This window comes from Oncorhynchus mykiss, chromosome 23 (genome assembly GCF_057628025.1).
Source record: "Oncorhynchus mykiss isolate SJ-2025 chromosome 23, ASM5762802v1, whole genome shotgun sequence".
Lineage (NCBI taxonomy): Eukaryota > Metazoa > Chordata > Actinopteri > Salmoniformes > Salmonidae > Oncorhynchus > Oncorhynchus mykiss.
Genome location: NC_143044.1, coordinates 53,987,501 through 54,011,461, shown reverse-complemented (window position 1 = coordinate 54,011,461; position 23,961 = coordinate 53,987,501). Strand labels below are relative to the sequence as shown.

Sequence of the window (23,961 nt, the reverse complement as noted above, 5' to 3'; positions counted from 1 at the left end):
ACAGTGTCACCAACAAAGCACCATCACACCACCTCCTCCATGCTTCACGGTGGGAAATAGACATGTGAAGATCATCCGTTCACCCAGTCAGCGTCTCACACAGACACGGCGGTTGGAACCAAAAATCTCAAATTTGGACTCATCAGACGAAAGGACAGATTTCCACCGGTCTAATGTCCATTGCTCGTGTTTCTTGGCCCAAGCAAGTCTCTTGTTCTTACTGGTGTCCTTTAGTTGTGGTTTCTTTGCAGCAATTCGACCATGAAGGCCTGATTCACACAGTCTCCTCTGAACAGTTGATGTTGAGAAGTGTCTGTTACTTAAACTCTGTGAAGCAATTATTTGGGCTGCAAGTGGGTGCAGTTAACTCTAATGAACGTATCCTCTGCAGCAGAGGTGACTCTGGGTCTTCCATTCCTGTGACGGTCCTCAGGGGAACCAGGTTCATCATAGCTCTTGATGGTTTTTGCTTGAAGACACTTTCAAAGTTCTTGAAATGTTCCGTATTGACTGACCTTCATATCTTAAAGTAATGGACTGTCGTTTCTCTTTGCTTTTTTGAGCTGTTCTTGCTATAATATGGACTTGGTCTTTTACCGAACAGGGCTATCTTCTGTATACCCCACCTACCTTGTCACAACACAACTGACTGGTCCAAACACATCAAGAAGGAAAGAAATTCCACACATTTACTTTTAACAAGGCACACCTGCTAATCGAAATGCATTCCAGGTGACTACCTCATGACGCTGGTTGAGAGAATGCCAAGAGTGTGCAAAGCTGTCATCAAGGCAAAGGGTGGCTACTTTGAAGAATCTCAAATATAAAATATATTTAGATTTGTTTAACACTTTTTTTTTGGTTACTACATGATTCCATAGTTTTGATGTATTCACTATTATTCTACAATGGAGAAAATAGTAAAATGAATGAAAAACCCTTGAATGAGTAGGCGTGTCCATGGCACTGTACATATCATCAGAACATGTCAGACATCCTGTCTAGAACAGCACATAAGTGCTTCAGCGTCGAGTCACTCTGCATTGTTGGCTGTTTACACATGCAGAACTTCCTGGTTCTCTCTCCAGGTCTGTTCTACTCTACATCCATAGCCGTGCAGAACTTCCTGGTTCTCTCTCCAGGCCTGTTCTACTCTACATCCACAGCCATGCATAACTTCCTGGTTCTCTCTCCAGGCCTGTTCTACTCTACATCCATAGCCATGCAGAACTTCCTGGTTCTCTCTCCATGCCTGTTCTACTCTACTCTACATCCGTAGCCATGCAGAACTTCCTGGTTCTCTCTCCAGGCCTGTTCTACTCTACATCCACAGCCTTGCAAATGCTAAAACCTTCCCTGAACAACATGAAATAACGTATTCAGAGGTGGTATAGACAAAGGGTGGTAGCGACGGTTGTTGCCAGATGTGCACGACGCTCGTTGGTTCGTTGGCTCTCTCTGCCAACGTGTAACAGGCTATAATGTGGTGGAAGCGCTGGCTTTAGCTTGTCAGAGGAGGTATTACCCACACTCACGCCTTAACAAATGAGCTTTGGCTGAGAGAGTTAGAGGGGGTGGCTGCTGTGGATGTTTACAATATGGAGGAGCTGGGATGATCCTGTTAGAGATAAACAACAACACTACCAGCAGCAGGAAAAACAGCTCTCCTTCCTAATGTACAATCCCCCTGTGTGTGTGTGTGTGTGTGTGTGTGTGTGACTCTCTGTCTCTCCACACAACAAATGGTCTGTATGGATGTTGAAGGAGATGGCAAACCCCTCTCAGCCCACCTTTCTCTTCCTCCTCCTTCCTCCTCTGCCTCTTCCTCCTCCTCCTCTGCCTCTTCCTCCTCCTCCTCTGCCTCTTCCTCCTCTGCCTCTTCCTCCTCCTTCCTCTGCCTCCTCCTCCTCCTTCCTCTGCCTCCTCCTCCTCCTTCCTCTGCCTCCTCCTTCCTCTGCCTCCTCCTCCTCGGCCTCTTCCTCCTCTGCCTCTTCCTCCTCCTCCTCCTTCTCCTCCTCCTTCCTCTGCCTCTTCCTCCTCCTCCTCGGCCTCTTCCTCCTCCTCCTCGGCCTCTTCCTCCTCTGCCTCTTCCTCCTCCTCCTTCTCCTCCTCTGCCTCTGCCTCTTCCTCCTCCTCTGCCTCTTCCTCCTCTTCCTCCTTCCCCTCCTCTTCCTCCTTCCCCTCCTCCTCTGCCTCTTCCTCCTCTTCCTCCTTCCCCTCTGCCTCCCCCTCCTCCTCCTCCTCCTCTGCCTCCTCCTCCTCCTCTTCATGGATGAATAAGTGAAGGAGGGTTTATAACTGGATGGTAGGATGGTGGTCCTGGGCCCTCAGTCATAAATCTATAGCCCATTAATCTCCTTTTAACTGCCGTCTTCCACAAACAAATTAGGGGTGCAGGAGGTCACCGATCGTCCCCCGATAACCACAACGTTTATCAATGAATCTAAGCTGCTGCTAACGGATGGGAAAACTCATTAAGGAAGGAGGCACTTCCTGATGGAATTATGCTCTGCAGGTAAAGAGGTTGGAGAGGGTGGTGTGGAGGGGGGTGGTGTGTGTGTCTACTTGACGTAGGCCCCACACACACACACCAACACACACACACACAGCAGCAATGCAGGGCCCCATGCATTGTCCGGGGCGGGCGGCGTGGACTCATAAGTGATGAGAGGGGTGATAGCAGGAAGCCAATTAAAATGAACATAATTACAAAGTCACCCCTGTGACGCTATGCAGGGCCTGATCAGAATAAACATACCTCAACAGACAGGACAGGAGGAGAAACATGAAGGAGGGAGCAGAGGAGAGGAGGGATGGAGGGGCAGAGGTGAGGAAAGGAGGGGGGAGAGGAGGTGAGGTTAGGAGGGGGCAGAGGAGATGAGGTTAGGAGGGGGGAGAGGAGGGATGGAGGGGCAGAGGTGAGGAAATGAGGGGGGGGGGGGAGATGAGGTTAGGAGGGGGCAGAGGAGATGAGGTTAGGAGGGGGGAGAGGAGGGATGGAGGGGCAGAGGTGAGGAAAGGAGGGAAGGGCAGAGGAGATGAGGTTAAGAGGGGCAGAGGTGAGGAGAGGAGGAAAGGAGAGATGGAGGGGCAGAGGTGAGGAAAGGAGAAAGAGAGGAGAGGAGGGGAGAGACCAAGGGAGGGAGGAGGGCTGGGAAGCCAGGAACACTATGACAACGGAAGGAAAAAGAAAGGAGGGAGGAGAGGTTGTGAGAGGAGGGAGAAGAGAGGTGTGAGAGGAGAGGAAGAGGGAGGAGTCTGATCAGAAAGGGAAGCCTCTCCCTGTTCTCTCTCTCTGACTCGTCCCAGGGTACAGGCCTTTATGAGATCCTGATCAGTTTGCCCTGGCCCTTTCTCTGTGGTGGCCCTTTCTCTGTGGTGGCCCTTTCTCTGTGGTGGCCCTTTCTCTGTGGTGGCCCTTTCTCTGTGGTGGCCCTTTCTCTGTGGTGGCCCTTTCTCTGTGTGGCCCTTTCTCTGTGTGGGCCCTTTCTCTGTGGTGGCACTTTCTATGTGGTGGCCCTTTCTCTGTGGTGGCCCTTTCTCTGTGGTGGCCCTTTCTCTGTGGTGGCCCTTTCTCTGTGGTGGCCCTTTCTCTGTGGTGGCCCTTTCTCTGTGGTGGCCCTTTCTCTGTGGTGGCCCTTTCTCTGTGTGGCCCTTTCTCTGTGTGGCCCTTTCTCTGTGGTGGCCCTTTCTCTGTGTGGCCCTTTCTCTGTGTGGCCCTTTCTCTGTGGTGGCCCTTTCTCTGTGTGGCCCTTTCTCTGTGTGGCCCTTTCTCTGTGTGGCCCTTTCTCTGTGTGGCCCTTTCTCTGTGTGGCCCTTTCTCTGTGGTGGCCCTTTCTCTGTGGTGGCCCTTTCTCTGTGGTGGCCCTTTCTCTGTGTGGCCCTTTCTCTGTGTGGCCCTTTCTCTGTGGTGGCCCTTTCTCTGTGTGGCCCTTTCTCTGTGGTGTCCCTTTCTCTGTGGTGTCCCTTTCTCTGTGGTGGCCCTTTCTCTGTGTGGCCCTTTCTCTGTGGTGGCCCTTTCTCTGTGGTGGCCCTTTCTCTCTGTGGCCCTTTCTCTGTGGTGGCTCTTTCTCTGTGTGGCCCTTTCTCTGTGTGCCCCTTTCTCTGTGGTGGCCCTTTCTCTGTGTGGCCCTTTCTCTGTGGTGGCCCTTTCTCTGTGGTGGCCCTTTCTCTGTGGTGGCCCTTTCTCTGTGTGGCCCTTTCTCTGTGTGGCCCTTTCTCTGTGGTGGCCCTTTCTCTCTGTGGCCCTTTCTCCGTGGTGGCCCTTTCTCTGTGTGGCCCTTTGTCTGTGTGGCCCTTTGTCTGTGGTGGCCCTTTCTCTGTGTGGCCCTTTCTCTGTGGTGGCCCTTTCTCTCTGTGGCCCTTTCAGCCACCACTGAGAAAGGTCCACCACAGAGAAAGGGCCACCACAGAGAAAGGGCCTTTATGAGATCCTGATCAGTTTGCCCTGGCCCTTTCTCTGTGGTGGCCCTTTCTCTGTGGTTGCCCTTTCTCTGTGGTTGCCATTTCTCTGTGGTGGCCCTTTCTCTGTGGTGGCCCTTTCTCTGTGGTGGCCCTTTCTCTGTGGTGGCCCTTTCTCTGTGGTGGCCCTTTCTCTGTGGTGGCCCTTTCTCTGTGGTGGCCCTTTCTCCGTGGTGGCCCTTTCTCCGTGGTGGCCCTTTCTCCGTGGTGGCCCTTTCTCCGTGGTGGCCCTTTCTCCGTGGTGGCCCTTTCTCCGTGGTGGCCCTTTCTCCGTGGTGGCCCTTTCTCCGTGGTGGCCCTTTCTCCGTGGTGGCCCATTCTCCGTGTGCCCCTTTCTCTGTGGTGCCCCTTTCTCTGTGGTGGCCCTTTCTCTGTGTGGCCCTTTCTCTGTGGTGGCCCTTTCTCTGTGGTGGCCCTTTCTCTGTGGTGGCCCTTTCTCTGTGTGGCCCTTTCTCCGTGGTGGCCCTTTCTCCGTGGTGGCCCTTTCTCCGTGGTGGCCCTTTCTCCGTGGTGGCCCTTTCTCCGTGGTGGCCCTTTCTCCGTGGTGGCCCTTTCTCCGTGGTGGCCCTTTCTCCGTGGTGGCCCTTTCTCCGTGGTGGCCCTTTCTCCGTGGTGGCCCTTTCTCCGTGGTGGCCCTTTCTCCGTGGTGGCCCTTTCTCTGTGGTGGCCCTTTCTCTGTGGTGGCCCTTTCTCTGTGGTGGCCCTTTCTCTGTGGTGGCCCTTTCTCTGTGGTGGCCCTTTCTCTGTGGTGGCCCTTTCTCTGTGGTGGCCCTTTCTCTGTGGTGGCCCTTTCTCTGTGGCCCTTTCTCTGTGGTGGCCCTTTTTCTCTGTGGTGGCCCTTTCTCCGTGGTGGCCCTTTCTCTGTGTGGCCCTTTCTCTGTGTGGCCCTTTCTCTGTGGTGGCCCTTTCTCTGTGGTGGCCCTTTCTCTGTGGTGGCCCTTTCTCTGTGGTGGCCCTTTCTCTGTGGTGGCCCTTTCTCTGTGGTGGCCCTTTCTCTGTGGTGGCCCTTTCTCTGTGGTGGCCCTTTCTCTGTGGTGGCCCTTTTTCTCTGTGGTGGCCCTTTCTCTGTGGTGGCCCTTTTTCTCTGTGGTGGCCCTTTCTCTGTGTGACTTCTGACTCAGATAGTCCTACATGATGTATTCTACTTCTGACTCTCAGATAGTCCTACATGACGTATTCTACTTCTGACTCTCAGATAGTCCTGTATTCTATAGCATTCCTGGTGCTTTGACATTATTATGTTAGATTAGCGTTGCCTTATCCTCTCCCTTCCCTCTCCCCTCTCCTCTCTCCTCTCCCCTCCCTCTCCTCTCCCCTCTCCTCTCTCCTCTCTCCTCTCCCCTCCCTCTCCTCTCCCCCTCCTCTCCTCTCTCCTCCCTACCCCTCTCCTCTCCTCCTCTCCTCTCTCCTCTCTCCTCCTCTCCTCCCTCTCCTCTCTCCTCCTCTCCTCTCCTCTCTCCTCCTCTCCTCCCTCTCCTCTCTCCTCCTCTCCTCCCTACCCTCCTCCTCTCCTCTCTCCTCCTCTCCTCTCTCCTCCCTACCCCCTCCTCTCTCCTCCTCTCCTCCCTACCCCTCTCCTCTCTCCTCTCTCCTCCCTTCCCCCTCCTCTCCTCCCTTCCCCCTCCTCTCCTCTCCCCTCCCTCTCCTCTCCTCCCTACCTCTCTCCTCCTCTCCTCTCTTCTCTCCTCCTCTCCTCTCTCCTCCCTACCTCTCTCCTCCCTACCCCTCTCCTCTCTCCTCCCTCTCCTCTCTCCTCCTATCCTCTCTCCTCTCTCCTCCCTCTCCTCTCTCCTCCTCTCCTCTCTCCTCCCTCTCCTCTCTCCTCCTCTCCTCTCTCCTCCCTACTCCTCTCCTCTCTCCTCCTCTCCTCTCTCCTCCCTACTCCTCTCCTCTCCTCTCCTCTCTCCTCCTCTCCTCTCTCCTCTCTCCTCCTCTCCTCCCTACCCCCCTCCTCTCCTCTCCTTCTCTCCTCTCCCCTCTCCTCTCTCCTCCCTACCCCCCTCCTCTCCTCTCTCCTCCTCTCCTCTCTCCTCCCTACCCCCCTCCTCTCCTCTCCTCTCCTCTCTCCTCCTCTCCTCTCTCCTCCTCTCCTCTCTCCTCTCTCCTCCCTACCCCCCTCCTCTCCTCTCCTCCTCTCCTCTCTCCTCCCTACCCCCCTCCTCTCCTCTCCTCCTCTCCTCTCTCCTCCCTACCCCCTCCTCTCCTCTCCTCCTCTCCTCTCTCCTCTCTCCTCCCTACCCCTCTCCCCTCTCCTCCTCTCCTCTCTCCTCCTCTCCTCTCTCCTCCCTACCCCCCTCCTCTCCACTCCTCCTCTCCTCTCTCCTCCCTACCCCTCTCCTCTCTCCTCCTCTCCTCTCTCCTCCTCTCCTCCTCTCCTCTCTCCTCCCTACCCCCCTCCTCTCCTCTCCTCTCTCCTCCTCTCCTCTCTCCTCCCTACCCCCCTCCTCTCCTCTCCTCCTCTTCTCATTTCTCCTCCTCTCCTCTCTCCTCTCTCCTCCTCTCCTCTCTCCTCCCTACCCCTCTCCTCCTCTCCTCTCTCCTCTCCTCTCCTCTCTCCTCCTCTCCTCTCTCCTCCTCTCCTCTCTCCTCCCTACCCCTCTCCTCCCTACCCCTCTCCTCCCTAGCCCTCTCCTCCCTACCCCTATCCTCTCTCCTCCTCTCCTCTCCTCTCCTCCTCTCCTCTCTCCTCCCTACCCCCCTCGGCCGCCCCGCCGGATGTGCTTTGGTTGTTGACACCGAGGCGTCAGAAATAATGGAATCTCTTGTCTGTCGGGTTGTATTTTTGGCCCGACGCTCCACAGCGCTGTAAGGTGTGTGTGTGTGTGTGTGTGTGTGTGTGTGTGTGTGTGTGTGTGATAGCAGGAGGGGTTTTGTAATGAAGGTTTTCTTTTCATTTTTTTACTATGGAATGTTTGTTGGGTCGAGGCGGAGGTTTTCTCTAATCCTACCCCCGAGCCCAGAAACATAGATGTGTCAATTCTATTACACACACACACACACACACACACACACATACACACACACACACACACTTTGCTTTGGGCGAGACACCATCCCGTTTGATAAATTGTGTCTCTCCCCTCACATCCTTGTGTCTTAAGGAAATGTGTGTTTTTGTGGAGACAGATATGCTGTTTGTTCTGTTATTGACTGTCTGATGTTTAACTGTATGAATCCATCTGTGTACCTTTATCTCTCTGTGGTCTAAAAACACAACGTTGGTTTATAAATGACAATGTTCATGTTTATAGAGTAGAATGCATTATTATTGATAGGGGTCACTGGGGGTCTCATAGCTGTGTGCTTTACACACACACACACACACACACACACACACACACACCCTGTTCTTTGCCTCTGCAGTGAGTGAATATTTTTTGTGGTTAAACCTTTTGTTGTAGTGTGTGTTTTCTCTCACTCGATGCTACTCCCTGTCTCTCGCGGTCTAAAGGCCTCTTAGAGTGTGTGTGTGTGTGTGTGTTGCGCTGGTGTATGTGTGTCTCTATCTGCTAGAGTGTGTGTGTGTGTGTGTGTCTCTCTCTGCTAGAGTGTGTGTGTGTGTGTCTCTCTCTGCTAGAGTGTGTGTGTGTGTGTCTCTCTCTGCTAGAGTGTGTGTGTGTGTGTGTCTCTCTCTGCTAGAGTGTGTGTGTGTGTGTGTCTCTCTCTGCTAGAGTGTGTGTGTGTGTGTGTGTCTCTCTCTGCTAGAGTGTGTGTGTGTGTGTGTCTCTTTCTGCTAGAGTGTGTTGTGTTGTAGTTGCTTTAATACCACCTGGTCTCTAATCCCAGGTAATTATGGACCTGAAATTACACAGCTACTTTAACATCACTTGAAAGGAGAAAGATGGCCTCAGGAGGAAGCTGACTGTCTGTCTGCCTGATCGACTGACTGTCTGTCTGCCTGATCGACTGACTGTCTGTCTGCCTGATCGACTGACTGTCTGCCTGATCGACTGTCTGTCTGCCTGATCGACTGTCTGTCTGCCTGATCGACTGACTGTCTGCCTGATCGCTGCCTGATCGACTGTCTGCCTGATCGACTGACTGTCTGTCTGCCTGATCGACTGACTGTCTGCCTGATCGACTGACTGACTGACTGACTGCCTGCCTGATCAACTGACTGACTGCCCGATCAACTGACTGACTGCCTGCCTGCCTGATCAACTGACTGCCCTCCTGCCTGATCAACTGACTGCCTGGGGGGGTGAATGACTTTAGTTTACATTAATTACACAAACACACACTGCTGAGGTGTGAGAAACCACATTCATGGAGTTGTTAAAATAGTAGAGGGATTACAACGCTGTCATAAACATTAGTCTAGTCAAGTGGACTCCAGCTAATCTCCTTCAAACTATTTCCCCTCAAATTAATATTTCCACCTAATTTATTAAATGACTTATTGTCACGCTCCCTATCATCTTGCTATGCTTGTTGTTTTCTCTTATTTATTCCTGTTCTGAGTGGCCCATCAGGCATTGTTTGGGCCGTCTAAAACGTGTGGTTGTATGGATGTTGGGAAAGGTTAAGGTCCTCTTTAAAGACGAGCCGGAAATGTCAAGTGTCTCCCTGCCCCTCCGGCTCTCCCTGTCCCTCCGGCTCTCCCTGCCTCTCTGCGCTGAGAGAAAGAGCTTGAAGGAGACACTGAGGTAACAAGGTGCCATGAGAGTTTCCCTGTAAACTGTTTCACCTTGGTTTCCCTTGACGCTGCAGAAGAAGCTTTCACACAGACACACAAAAACACATACTGAGACTCCAGGTATAGAAGAAAATGCTATAGACACATCAGCTAGCGTTTGTGGCCTGTAGCTAGCATCCGTGGCCTGTAGCTAGTGTCCGTGGCCTATAGCTAGCGTCCGTGGCCTGTAGCTAGCGTCCGTGGCCTGTAGCTAGCGTCCGTGGCCTGTAGCTGGCGTCCGTGGCCTGTAGCTAGCGTCCGTGGCCTGTAGCTGGCGTCCGTGGCCTGTAGCTGGCGTCCGTGGCCTGTAGCTGGCGTCCGTGGCCTGTAGCTGGCGTCCGTGGCCTGTAGCTGGCGTCCGTGGCCTGTAGCTGGCGTCCGTGGCCTGTAGCTAGCGTCCGTGGCCTGTAGCTAGCGTCCGTGGCCTGTAGCTGGCGTCCGTGGCCTGTAGCTGGCGTCCGTGGCCTGTAGCTGGCGTCCGTGGCCTGTAGCTGGCGTCCGTGGCCTGTAGCTAGCGTCCGTGGCCTGTAGCTAGCGTCCGTGGCCTGTAGCTGGCGTCCGTGGCCTGTAGCTGGCGTCCGTGGCCTGTAGCTAGCGTCCGTGGCCTGTAGCTTGTTCTCCATCCTCTTTTGAAATGTTTTAAATAGCGAGCCAACATGTTTTGAGCACGTACAATGGCCAGGAAAAGTATGTGAACCTTTTGGAAATACCTGGATTTCTGCATAAATTGGTCATAAAATTTGATCTGATCTTCATCTAAGTCACGACAATAGACAAACGCAGTCTGCTTAAACTAATAACACACAAACAATGATATGTTTTCATGTCTTTATTGAACACACTGTGTAAACATTCACAGTACAGGGTGGAAAAATATGTGAACCCTTGGATTTAATAACTGGTTGACCCTCCTTTGGCAGCAATAACCTCAACCAAATGTTTTCTGTAGTTGCAGATCAGACCTGCACAACGGTCAGGAGTAATTTTGGACCATTCCTCTTTACAAAACTGTTTCAGTTCAGCAATATTCTTGGGATGTCTGGTGTGAACTGCTCTCTTGAGGTCATGTCACAGCATCTCAATTGGGTTGAGGTCAGGACTCTGACTGAGCCACTCCAGAAGGTCAGGACTCTGACTGGGCCACTCCAGAAGGTCAGGACTCTGACTGGGCCACTCCAGAAGGTCAGGACTCTGACTGGGCCACTCGAGAAGGTCAGGACTCTGACTGGGCCACTCCAGAAGGTCAGGACTCTGACTGGGCCACTCCAGAAGGTCAGGACTCTGACTGGGCCACTCCAGAAGGTCAGGACTCTGACTGGGCCACTCCAGAAGGCGTATCTTCTTCTGTTCAAGACATTCTGTTGTTGATTTATTTCGGTGTTTTGGGTTGTTGTCCTGTTGCATCACCCAACTTCTGTTGAGCTTCAATTGGCGGACAGATAGTCTAACATTCTCCTGCAAAATGTCTTGATAAACTTGGGAATTCATTTTTCCACTGATGATAGCAAGCTGTCCAGGGCCTGAGGCAGCAAAGCAGCTCCAAACCATGATGCTCCCTCCACCAGACTTCTCAGTTGGGATGAGGTTTTGATGTTGGTGTGCTGTCCCTTTTTTTCTCCACACATAGTGTTGTGTGTTCCTTCCAAACAACTCAACTGTAGTTTCATCTGTCCACATAATATTTTGCCAGTAGCGCTGTGGAACATCCAGATGCTCTTTTGCAAACTTCAGACGTGCAGCAATGTTTTTATGGGACAGCAGTGGCTTCTTGTTTAGTGTTTTATGTATAGTAGACTCGTCAACAGAGATGTTAGCATGTTCCAGAGATTTCTGTAAAGTCTTTAGCTGACACTCTAGGATTCTTCTTAACCTCATTGAGCATTCTGCAATGTGCTCTTGCAGTCATCTTTGCAGGACGGCCGCTCCTAGGGAGAGTAGCAACAGTGCTGAACTTTCTCCATTCATAGACAATTTGTCTTCCTGTGGACTGATGAACATCAAGGCTTTTAGAGATACTTCTGAGATGTCTTTTGTTCGAGGCATGGTTCACGTCAGGCAATGCTTCTTGTGAATAGAACACGTTTTTTAAAAGGGCAGGGCAGCTCCAACCAACATCTCCAATCTCGTCTCATTCATTGGACTCCAGGTTAGCTGACTCCTGACTCCACTTAGCTTTTGGAGAAGTCATTAGCCTTGGGGTTCACATACTTTTCCCAACCTACAGTGTGAATGTTTAAATGATGTATTCAACATAGACAAGAAACATACACTACTTGGTGTGTTATTATTTTTAAGCAGACTGTGTTTGTCTGTTGTTGTGACTAAGATGAAGATCAGATCACATTTGATGAACAATTTATGCAGAAATCCAGGTCATTCCACAGGGCTCACATACTTTGTCTTGCCACTGTAGCACCAAAAACTAGCTTCTCTGTTGTTCCTCTGCAGCAGACATACAGGGGTCATACAGGGGTCATACTTACCAGCTTACCAACCCATTCCTCTGTTCCTCTACAGCAGACATACAGGGTCATACAGGGGTCATACTTACCAGCTTACCAACCCATTCCTCTGTTCCTCTACAGCAGACATACAGGGTCATACAGGGGTCATACTTACCAGCTTACCAACCAATTCCTCTGTTCCTCTGCAGCAGACATACAGGGTCATACAGGGGTCATACTTACCAGCTTACCAACCCATTCCTCTGTTCCTCTACAGCAGACATACAGGGTCATACAGGGGTCATACTTACCAGCTTACCAACCCATTCCTCTGTTCCTCTACAGCAGACATACAGGGTCATACAGGGGTCATACTTACCAGCTTACCAACCAATTCCTCTGTTCCTCTGCAGCAGACATACAGGGTCATACAGGGGTCATACTTACCAGCTTACCAACCAATTCATCTGTTCCTCTACAGCAGATATACAGGGGTCATACTTACCAGCTTACCAACCAATTCCTCTGTTCCTCTACAGCAGACATACAGGGGTCATACAGAGGTCATACTTACCAACATTAGAACAAGTTTAAGGTCAAGGTTAAGTTTAGGCATCAGCCAAGTCATTGACGTCGTGTCACGTGATAGAACGCTCACTACATTGTAGCTGGTCCCATCAGGTAACCTGCCACACGTTAGCCCTATGCTAACCTCCCCAGGGGGCAGTCATTATTTCCTGGAACATCTTCCTCAATCAGCCTATCAAATATCTTCCAACTTTTTTTCTCCACAAATCAACAAAGCATTTCTTGAAATGGTTCAACTCGGCCACCAGAGGAATTTTATAAACATCCAAAGTGGAGGTTTACTTTTGTTCCACTTGGGTCTGTCACAACTACCGATGTGTTGCATGATGGGTACTAGCTACTAAAGGTTGAACCAATTCTAATTGCATGTTTTCTCCACATATGACAAGCTGTTGCTTAGCCGTTTGACACACAGTCCATGTGCTTTTAGTGAATAAAGGACGTCTGTACAATAGGTACACAGTAGAAAACAAGTCAAACGGGTGACATCACTGCCGAGTGGCGTTCAGCAGCTCTAAGGCTCTTAACTCTGATACAGGAAATCACGGGTTCGAGTCCCCCTCAGGCTCTTAACTCTGATTCTCTGGGTTACAGGAACCACGGGTTCGAGTCCCCCTCAGGCTCTTAACTCTGATTCTCTGGGTTACAGGAATCACGGGTTCGAGTCCCCCTCAGGCTCTTAACTCTGATTCTCTGGGTTACAGGAACCACGGGTTCGAGTCCCCCTCAGGCTCTTAACTCTGATTCTCTGGGTTACAGGAATCACGGGTTCGAGTCCCCCTCAGGCTCTTAACTCTGATTCTCTGGGTTACAGGAACCACGGGTTCGAGTCCCCCTCAGGCTCTTAACTCTGATACAGGAACCACGGGTTCGAGTCCCCCTCAGGCTCTTAACTCTGATACAGGAACCACGGGTTCGAGTCCCCCTCAGGCTCTTAACTCTGATACAGGAACCACGGGTTCGAGTCCCCCTCAGGCTCTTAACTCTGATACAGGAACCACGGGTTCGAGTCCCCCTCAGGCTCTTAACTCTGATTCAGGAAACCACGGGTTCGAGTCCCCCTCAGGCTCTTAACTCTGATTCAGGAAACCACGAGTTCGAGTCCCCCTCAGGCTCTTAACTCTGATTCAGGAAACCACGAGTTCGAGTCCCCCTCAGGCTCTTAACTCTGATTCAGGAAACCACGAGTTCGAGTCCCCCTCAGGCTCTTAACTCTGATTCAGGAAACCACGAGTTCGAGTCCCCCTCAGGCTCTTAACTCTGATTCAGGAAACCACGAGTTCGAGTCCCCCTCAGGCTCTTAACTCTGATACAGGAACCGCGGGTTCGAGTCCCCCTCAGGCTCTTAACTCTGATACAGGAACCACGGGTTTGAGTCCCCCTCAGGCTCTTAACTCTGATACAGGAACCACGGGTTCGAGTCCCCCTCAGGCTCTTAACTCTGATACAGGAACCACGGGTTTGAGTCCCCCTCAGGCTCTTAACTCTGTTACAGGAACCACGGGTTTGAGTCCCCCTCAGGCTCTTAACTCTGATTCTCTGGGTTACAGGAACCACGGGTTCGAGTCCCCCTCAGGCTCTTAACTCTGATTCTCTGGGTTACAGGAACCACGGGTTCGAGTCCCCCTCAGGCTCTTAACTCTGATTCTCTGGGTTACAGGAACCACGGGTTCGAGTCCCCCTCAGGTCGAGCGTTTTTTGTTGTTGTTAAAGAAACAACTGTTCACTGCTGGTCCTCAGTGCTGGACTCAAATCAGGCAGATGTGACAACGTGGTTGAATATATTCATTCATATTAATTCATATGAAATCAAATCAAATATGAAATGTACATGGGAGTGTAGCCCACATCAGATGTGACAACGTGGATGAATATATTCATTCATATTAATTCATATGAAATCAAATCAAATATGAAATGTACATGGGAGTGTAGCCCACATCAGACGTGAGGTGGTGTTTCTGGCCGTGCTGTAATGTGACACTGTGCTGTGGCTCGGTGTGTTAGGGCTGTGGTAGAATACTAATTCACCGTTGAGTGATCTTTCCAGACATTGATTCAGCTTTGATCTGAACTTTATTAAACAAGCACCATTCAATCGCCATGCATATAAAATGGGCACTTCAGTGTGGTGATGATATCATGAAGCCCCTGGCCGTTCCCATCCCTACGAACCAGAGACTCACACCTAGACGACCCCTAGATCTGTCCTGGGTGGCTGTTCAAAGAGACTGTCTATCTATCCTAACCTTCACTCTGAACGTAACACTTGATTTAGGAAACAAAGTCATTCAATCTATGTGTGTATTCACTGGAAGAATTTACACTAGATGTACTAGGAATGATAAACTACATGACCAAAAGTATGTGGACACCTGCTCGTTGAACATCTCATTCTAAAATCAGGGGCATAAATATGGAGTTGGTCCCCCCCATTGCTGCTATAACAGCCTCCACTCTTCTTGATTAGAATTAAGCAATACGGCCCAAGGGGGGTTGTGGTATATGGCCGATATACCACGGCTAAGGGCTGTTCTTCAGCACGACACAACGTGGAGTGCCTGGATGCAGCCTTTAGCCGTGATATCGTGGCCATATGCCACACCCCCCCAGAGGTGCCTTATTGCGATTATAAACTGGTTACCAATGTAATTAAGAGCAGTAAAAATAAATGTTTTGTCATACCCGTGGTAATACGGTCTGATATACCACGGCTGTCAGCTAATCAACATTCAGGGCTCAAACCACCCAGTTTATAATACAGTACATACAGTGGCCTTCAGAACTATTCACACACCTTGACCTTTTCCACATGTTGTTGTCCAGCCTGAATTTAAAATGGATTAAATGTAGATGTTTTATGATAAAGTGGAATTATTATCAAATATTCAATTGAGCATGTTGAAGTTATTAATTACATTTTGGATGGTGTATCAATACACCCAGTCACTACACAGATACAGGTGTCCTTCCTAACTCGGTTGCCGGAGAGGAAGGAAACCGCTCAGGGATTTCACCATGAGGCCAATGGTGACTTTAAAACAGTTACAGAGTTTATTGGCTGTGATTGGAGATAACTGAGGACGGATCAACAACGTAGCTACTCCACAATACTAAACTAAATAACGGAGTGAAAACAAGCCTGTACAGAAATGTTTTTAAATATTCCAAAACATGCATCCTGTTTGCAACAAGGCACTGAAGTAATACTGCAAGAAAATGTGGCAAAGAAATTAACTCTTTTGTCCTGAATACAAAGTGCTATGTTTGGGGCAAATACAACACATCACTGAGTACCACTCTCCATATGTTCTAGCATAGTGGTGGCTGCATCATGTTATGGGTAAGCTTGTAATCGTTAAGGACTGGGGAGTTTTTCAGGATAAAAAAATAAACAGAATGTAGCTAAGCACAGACAAAATTCTAGAGGGAAACCCGGTTCAGTCGGCTCCTCACCAAACACTGGGAGATCAACTCACCTTTCAGCAGGACAATAACCTAAAACACAAGGCCAAATCTACACAGGAGTTGCTTACCAAGATGACAGTAAATGTTCCTGAGTGGCCGAGTTACAGTTTTGACTTCAATCTACTTGAACATCTATGTCAAGACCTGAAAATAGTTGTGTAGCAATGATCAACAACCAACTTGACAGAGTTTGAAGATTTTTGAGAAGAATAATGGGCAAATGTTGCACAATCCAGGTGTGCAAAGCTCTTAGAGACTTACCCAGAAAGACTCACAGCTGTAATCACTGCCACACCTAATTCTAACTGACTTAGCAGTGTCAATACATATTGAAAATGAAATACTTCTGTCAAATATTGTTCAATGCAGGTGACTCACCCAGAAAGACTCAGCTGTAATCTCTGCCAAAGGTGATTTTAACATATTTTGACTTAGGGGTGTGAATACTTATGTAAATTAGATATTTCTGTATTTAATTTTCAATACTTTTGCAAACATTTCTATAGAAAAAATATATATATTTGTCATTATGGGGTGTAGATGGATGAGAAGAGCATCTATTTAACCCATGTTGAATTCAGGTTGTAACACGGCAACGTGGGTAATAAGTCCAGGGGTCTGAATGCTTTCTGAAGGTACTTTACAACTGGGTGGAACAGCATCGCAACGTTGTGAAAGTGACCAGGGGGATTCCTCGTCAGCTGTACAACAGAATGCCTTCAATCCTTTCCCAGTGTTGTTCAAAGACGAAATGGAGACTCAACTAAAATATAAACACAACATGTTTCATGAGCTGAAATAAAAGATCCCAGAAATGTTTCATAAGCACAAAAATATTATTTCTCTCAAACTTTGTACACTAATTTGTTTACATCCCCTGTTAGGGAGCATTTCTCCTTTGCCAAGATAATCCATCCACCTGACAGGTGTGGCATATCAAGAAGCTGATTACACAGCATGATCATTACACAGAAAACACTGATGGATCCCCTAACCCTGTGGCCATGCTGAAGGACACTTTAACCCTGTGGCCATGCTGAAGGACCCCCTAACCCTGTGGCCATGCTGAAGGACCCCCTAACCCTGTGGCCATGCTGAAGGACCCCCTAACCCTGTGGCCATGCTGAAGGACCCCCTAACCCTGTGGCCATGCCGAAGGACCCCCTAACCCTGTGGCGATGCTGAAGGACCCCCTAACCCTGTGGCCATGCTGAAGGACCCCCTAAACCTGTGGCCATGCTGAGGGACCCCCTAACCCTGTTGCCATGCTGAGGGACCCCCTAACCCTGTGGCGATGCTGACGGACCCCCTAACCCTGTGGCCATGCTGAAGGACCCCCTAACCCTGTGTCCATGCTGAGGGACCCCGTAACCCTGTGGCCATGCTGAGGGACCCCCTAACCCTGTGGCGATGCTGACGGACACTTTAACCCTGTGGCGATGCTGAAGGACACTTTAACCCTGTGGCGATGCTGAAGGACACTTTAACCCTGTGGCCATGCTGAAGGACCCCCTAACCCTGTGGCCATGCTGAAGGACCCCCTAACTCTGTGGCCATGCTGAAGGACCCCCTAAGGCATCGCACTAACGGGACAACTTCCGGTGAAACTGGAGGCCGCGCAATTCAAATAAATAATCATAAAAATTATGGATATTAAACATTTAGGTACATACAAGTGTATTATATCGGTTGAAAGCTTAAATTGTTGTTAATCTAACTGCACTGTCCGATTTACAGTAGCTATTAAAGCGAAAGCATGCCATGCGATTGTTTGAGGACGGTTCCCCACATCAAAATATTTTTCAACCGGCACAGGTTTCATAAATTCACAAATAGCGATTAAATATTCACTTACTTTTTGAAAATCTTGCTCTGATTTGTCATCCAAAGGGTCACAGCAATAACATGTAGTCGTTTCGTTAGACATAATCCTTCTTTATATCCCAAAAAAGTCTGTTTAGTTGGCGCCATCGATTTGAGTAATCCACTCGTTCAACAGAGCAGAGAAAGGAATCCGAAAATCTACCCCTAAACTTCAGTCAAAATATGTTTCTATCTACTCTTCAGATTCCCTAAAATGTCATCAAACTATAATATTTCTTACAGAAAGAAGTATGTTCAATAGGAAACCGATTTTAGCAGGTGTCTTCATGTCGCGTCCATACACAAATTTCCAAGACTGTCCCTGAACTAAAACTGATATTTCTTATTTGTTTTGGAAGTTACAAGCCTGACCCCTTAAACATAGACTGCTGACACCCTGTGGTAGCCATAGGAATTGCATCCTGGGAGCTAGAATTGAGCATGCCCTTATACTTGCCATTGTAAGAGCATGGTCTCTAAAAAATATATATATATTCTGGTTGGTTTTTCTTTGGATTTTCTCCTACCATATCTATTGTGTTATATTCTCCTACATTATTTTAACATTTCTACAAACTTCAAAGTGTTTTCTTTCCAATGGTACCAATTATATGCATATCCTGACATGCCCAAAGCATATACTTTGGCCACGTCATTCAGGTGGAAATTGTGAAGAAGGGGCCTAGCCCTAAGAAGTGTTTAATTTAGGAGACGTTTAGTTCTCATTTAGTGTGTTTCTCTCTCACTCTCTTTCTTCCTCTCTCCCTCTCCCCCGCTCACGGCCTGAGGCTTCCTTTGTGTCTGTTTATACAGAGCTCTCATAATCACCTAACTTCTCCCTTGTCAGTCAACTCAAATCCCCTCCCCCTCTTCCCTGTCTCCTCCATCTCGTCCTCCAACCCTTTCTTTCTCCCTCTCTCTTCCTCCCCCTCTTCCCTGTCTCCTCCATCTCGTCCTCCACCCCTTTCCTTCTCCCTCTCTCTTCCTCCCCCTCTTCCCTGTCTCCTCCATCTCGTCCTCCACCCATTTCCTTCTCCCTCTCTCTTCCTCCCCCTCTTCCCTGTCTCCTCCATCTCGTCCTCCACCCCTTTCCTTCTCCCTCTCTCTTCCTCCCCCTCTTCCCTGTCTCCTCCATCTCGTCCTCCACCCCTTTCCTTCTCCCTCTCTCTTCCTCCCCCTCTTCCCTGTCTCCTCCATCTCGTCCTCCACCCCTTTCCTTCTCCCTCTCTCTTCCTCCCCCTCTTCCCTGTCTCCTCCATCTCGTCCTCCACCCCTTTCCTTCTCCCTCTCTCTTCCTCCATCTCTCTCCCTCTCGCTCCAGCAATATTCCAGGCTGGCCAATAGAGGGGGTAGTTCAGCTATTGCAGCGATATGAAGGCCTGTTTCTGTCCAGATGGACTGCTACCACTGCCAGCCACCATAGACCTCTCACTAGGAACTTAAAGGGATAGTGCTAGCTGTTCCTGTAGACTTCAAGTCATTGCGCTAACGCTAGTTAGCAATGGCTCCGGAAACGACGTTCAACTTCCTTCAAACTGCACACAAAGACATAAAAATGGTATCCGTGAGTCAGTCTGACTCTGGTTAAGTAGAAAAACAGGTCTTTGACAAAATGTTGCATCAGAAGATACCAGCTTCATCTGATCAAGGTTCTATGTACTCTAGTGTCTTAGTGCTAGGCGAGAGCAAAAACCTGCACTGCCCTGCATCTCCCCAGGACCAGGGTTAGTGAACACCATTATATACCAGTGTCATTTGTGTCAGTGTTTTGTTTGGGTGAATACCCAGAGCCAAATGAACATTACTGAAATAACCCCCCCCCCCTCGCCATTCATAACAAGTTAGAAAAGTTAGAGCTCCATTGGTTCTGGTGAGACCGACAGATGGGAGTGGATTTGTTGGGATTTGGCGTCTGGGCTACGGGACCCTCCCATTGGTTAAGCCGGGTTCCGATAAAACTTCAAAGGGCGGAGCTAATTAATAATATGTTTACATTATCCACGCTCATACGCAGCTTTGAGTCTGACCCCTTATTACTCTGTGTGTGTGTGTGTGTGTGTGTGTGTGTGTGTGTGTGTGTGTGTGTGTGTGTGTGTGTGTGTCAGTCAATGTGCCCATCCAGCCCCCTAATTAAAAAACTAATTGGATAAGATAAATGAGACATTGTGAACTTTGTTGTTGAACATTATTGGCATGAAAGAAACGATTCAATGTTGTATAAGACTCAGGTCACACGATAAATCAATGTCAAAAGTGCTAACTTTTGACTCCCTCTTCCCACTATTGTTCTCTCTCTCTCTCCCCCTCTCCCTCTCTCTACAGCCCAGTCCTATCCCGAGCCCAGTGCTTGGTGGGAAGCCCAACGCTAGCCAATCCCTGCTGGCCTGGTGCCGTGAGGTCACAAAGAATTACCGCGGAGTCAAGATCACCAACTTCACCACATCCTGGAGGAACGGCCTGGCATTCTGCGCCCTTCTCCATCACTTCAGACCTGATTACATGTGAGTTACACACACACACACACACACACTCACTCAAGAGTCCATCTGGAAAACCTAATGATCTATCTAGAGAAGAGAGCACAAGGTAAAGCATCAAGCTGTGTTATTCTAGTAGTTTCCACTCTATTAGTTTAGCTGCTGTGAAATTGCATGTTACAGTTCTAATGTCATTGCATGTGACGCATATCTAATCTCTCTCTCTCTCTTTCCCTCTCTCTCTCTCTCTCTCTCTCTCTCCTCTCTCTCTCTCTGTCTCTCTCTCTCTCTCTCTCTCTCTGTCTCTGTCTCTCTCTCTCTCTCTCTCTCTCTCTCTCCTCTCTCTCTGTCTCTCTGTCTCTCTCTGTCTCTCTCTCTCTGTTGTGTCCTCTCCTCTGTTCTCTCCAGAGACTACAAGACCCTCAATCCTCAGGATATTAAGGAAAACAACAAAAAGGTAAGTGTCTGCTGCTCACAACCACACACACACACACACACACACACACACACACACACACACACACACACACACACACACACACACACACACACACACACACACACACACACACACACACACACACACACACACACACACACACACACACACACACACACACACACTCTCACACTCTCACACTCTCACACTCTCACACACACACACACTCACACACTCACACACTCACACACTCTCTCACACACACACACACACACACCCACACACACACACACACACACACACACACACACACACACACACACACACACACACACACACACACACACACACACACACACACAGAGGCAACTGTTCTGATTATGCAGAGGTTGTTGACACTTCCCTGTCCAAGTGTCAGTATCAGCCCTGGTGCTGGAAATACTGGTCCTGTAGAGGAATAACACCATTACTGGTCCTGTAGTGGAATAACACCATTACTGGTCCTGTAGAGGAATAACACCATTACTGGTCCTGTAGAGGAATAACACCATTACTGGTCCTGTAGTGGAATAACACCATTACTGGTCCTGTAGTGGAATAACACCATTACTGGTCCTGTAGAGGAATAACACCATTACTGGTCCTGTAGTGGAATAACACCATTACTGGTCCTGTAGAGGAATAACACCATTACTGGTCCTGTAGTGGAATAACACCATTACTGGTCCTGTAGTGGAATAACACCATTACTGGTCCTGTAGTGGAATAACACCATTACTGGTCCTGTAGTGGAATAACACCATTACTGGTCCTGTAGTGGAATAACACCATTACTGGTCCTGTAGAGGAATAACACCATTACTGGTCCTGTAGAGGAATAACACCATTACTGGTCCTGTAGAGGAATAACACCGTTACTGGTCCTGTAGTGGAATAACACCGTTACTGGTCCTGTAGAGGAATAACACCATTACTGATCCCGTAGAGGAATAACACCATTACTGGTCCTGTAGAGGAATAACACCATTACTGGTCCTGTAGAGGAATAACACCATTACTGGTCCTGTAGGGGAATAACACCATTACTGGTCCTGTAGTGGAATAACACCATTACTGGTCCTGTAGGGGAATAACACCATTAGTGACCTGTAGGGGAATAACACCATTAGTGACCTACCATTAATCAGGGGAGGGGAGTTTTGTCTTGCTCGCCTCTAGTCCACATACACAAGTAGAGGGGAAGAGAGTTGGAGAGGTAGAGGGTATGAGGCGGAGGGTTAGGGGGGGTAGAGGGGATGGGGTGGAGGGTTGGCGAGGTAGAGGGTATGAGGTGGAGGGTTGGCGAGGTAGAGGGTATGAGGTGGAGCGTTGGCGAGGTAGAGGGTATGTGATGGAGGGTTGGTGAGGTAGAGGGTATGGGGTGGAGGGGTAGAGGATATGGGGCAGAGGGGTAGAGGGTTGGAGAGCTAGAGGATATGGGCGCAGGGTTAGAGGATATGGGGTGGAGGGATATGGGGCAGAGGAGTAGAGGATATGTGGTGGAGAGTTAGGGGGTGGGGGGGTAGAGGGAAAGTCACCTCAGAGGTATAGTATCATAAATAGACGACCTGCCGCGTGTGTGCGTGTGTGTGTGTGTGTGTGTGTGTGTGTGTGTGTGTGTGTGTGTGTGTGTGTGTGTGTGTGTGTGTGTGTGTGTGTGTGTGTGTGTGTGTGTGTGTGTGTGTGTGTGTGTGTGTGTGTGTGTGTGTGTGTGTGTGTGTGTGTGTGAGATGCGTGTTAAATGCCTGTGTGGGTGAGGACACATGTTAGGTGTGTGTGTGGTTTCATGGACCAGGCCTTGCAATGATGTAATCCTGTTTACAGCTCTCTTCCTTCTTTCATTCAGCCCTTCTCTCGTTCCTCCTCTCCTCTCCTCCTCTCAACCCATTGAGGAATTTGCTGCGAGACGGGGCCTGACAAATAGGCTTTCACACACACACACACACACACACACTCCCTGGTCCCAAAAACCTTACCACACTTCTGTATGGGGAGGAGAAAGAGGTGTGAGACGTAGAGAGGTAATGTAGTCACAACAAGAGGAGAGATGTAATGTAGTCACAACAATATGAGAGAGGTAATGTAGTCACAACAAGAGAGAGGTAATGTAAACACAACAAGAGGAGAGAGGTAATGTAGTCACAACAAGAGGAGAGAGGTAATGTAGCCACAACAAGAGGATAGAGGTAATGTAGCCACAACAAGAGGAGAGAGGTAATGTAGCCGCAACAAGAGGATAGAGGTAATGTAGCCACAACAAGAGGATAGAGGTAATGTAGCTGCAACAAGAGGATAGAGGTAATGTGTAGTCACAACAAGAGGAGAGAGGTAATGTAGCCACAACAAGAGGATAGAGGTAATGTAGCTGCAACAAGAGGAGAGGTAATGTAGCCACAACAAGAGGATAGAGGTAATGTAGTCACAACAAGAGGAGAGAGAGAGGTAATGTAGTCACATCAACAATGGGAGAGAGGTAATGTAGTCACAACAAGAGGAGAGCGGTAATGTAGTCACAACAAGAGGAGAGCGGTAATGTAGTCACAACAAGAGAGAGCTAATGTAGTCACAACAAGAGGAGAGTGGTAATGTAGTCACAACAAGAGGAGAGCGGTAATGTAGTCACAACAAGAGGAGAGCGGTAATGTAGTCACAACAATAGGAGAGAGGTAATGTAGCCGCAACAAGAGGATAGAGGTAATGTAGCCACAACAAGAGGATAGAGGTAATGTAGCCGCAACAAGAGGATAGAGGTAATGTACCCACAACAAGAGGAGAGAGAGAGGTAATGTAGTCACATCAACAATGGGAGAGAGGTAATGTAGTCACAACAAGAGGAGATCGGTAATGTAGTCACAACAAGTGGAGAGCGGTAATGTAGTCACAACAAGAGAGAGCTAATGTAGTCACAACAAGAGGAGAGTGGTAATGTAGTCACAACAAGAGGAGAGTGGTAATGTAGTCACAACAAGAGGAGAGCGGTAATGTAGTCACAACAAGAGGAGAGTGGTAATGTAGTCACAACAAGAGAGCGGTCATGTAGTCACATCAACATGAGGAGAGAGGTTAATGTAGTCACAACAAGAGAGAGGTAATGTAGCTACATCAACTACAGGTGCGAGAAGTAGAGGGAGGTAATGTAGCTACATCAACAAGAGAAGAAGCAATGTAGCTACATCAACAAGAAGCGAGGTAGAGGTTATTGAGCTTCATCAACAAGAGTCGTGAGAAGTAGAGGTAATGTAGCTACACCAATAAGAGAGAAGTAGTCATAATGTAGCTACATCAACAAGAGGTAGAGGTAATGTAGCTGCAACACCAAGAGAGAGTAGAGATAGGTAATGTAGCTACATCAACAAGAGAAAGAAGTAGAGGTAATGTAGCTACATCAAGAATAGAAAGGTAATGTAGCTAAATCAACAAGAAGAGATATAATGAGAGGTAATGTAGCTACATCAACAAGAGGAGAGATACATAGGGGTAATGTAGCAACATCAACGATAGAGGTAA

At 49.0% G+C, this 23,961-nt stretch overlaps 1 protein-coding gene across 1 annotated transcript in view; it reads left to right on the top strand.

Annotated features, from left to right (window-relative positions):
* ehbp1 (EH domain binding protein 1) overlaps positions 1 to 23,961 on the top strand; it is a 344,316-nt gene that overhangs the window by 145,442 nt on the left and 174,913 nt on the right. Inside the window, 2 exon segments of the mRNA XM_090217692.1 lie at positions 19,822 to 20,000; positions 20,385 to 20,433. Of these exon segments, the coding sequence (XP_090073818.1) occupies positions 19,822 to 20,000; positions 20,385 to 20,433 (228 nt within the window).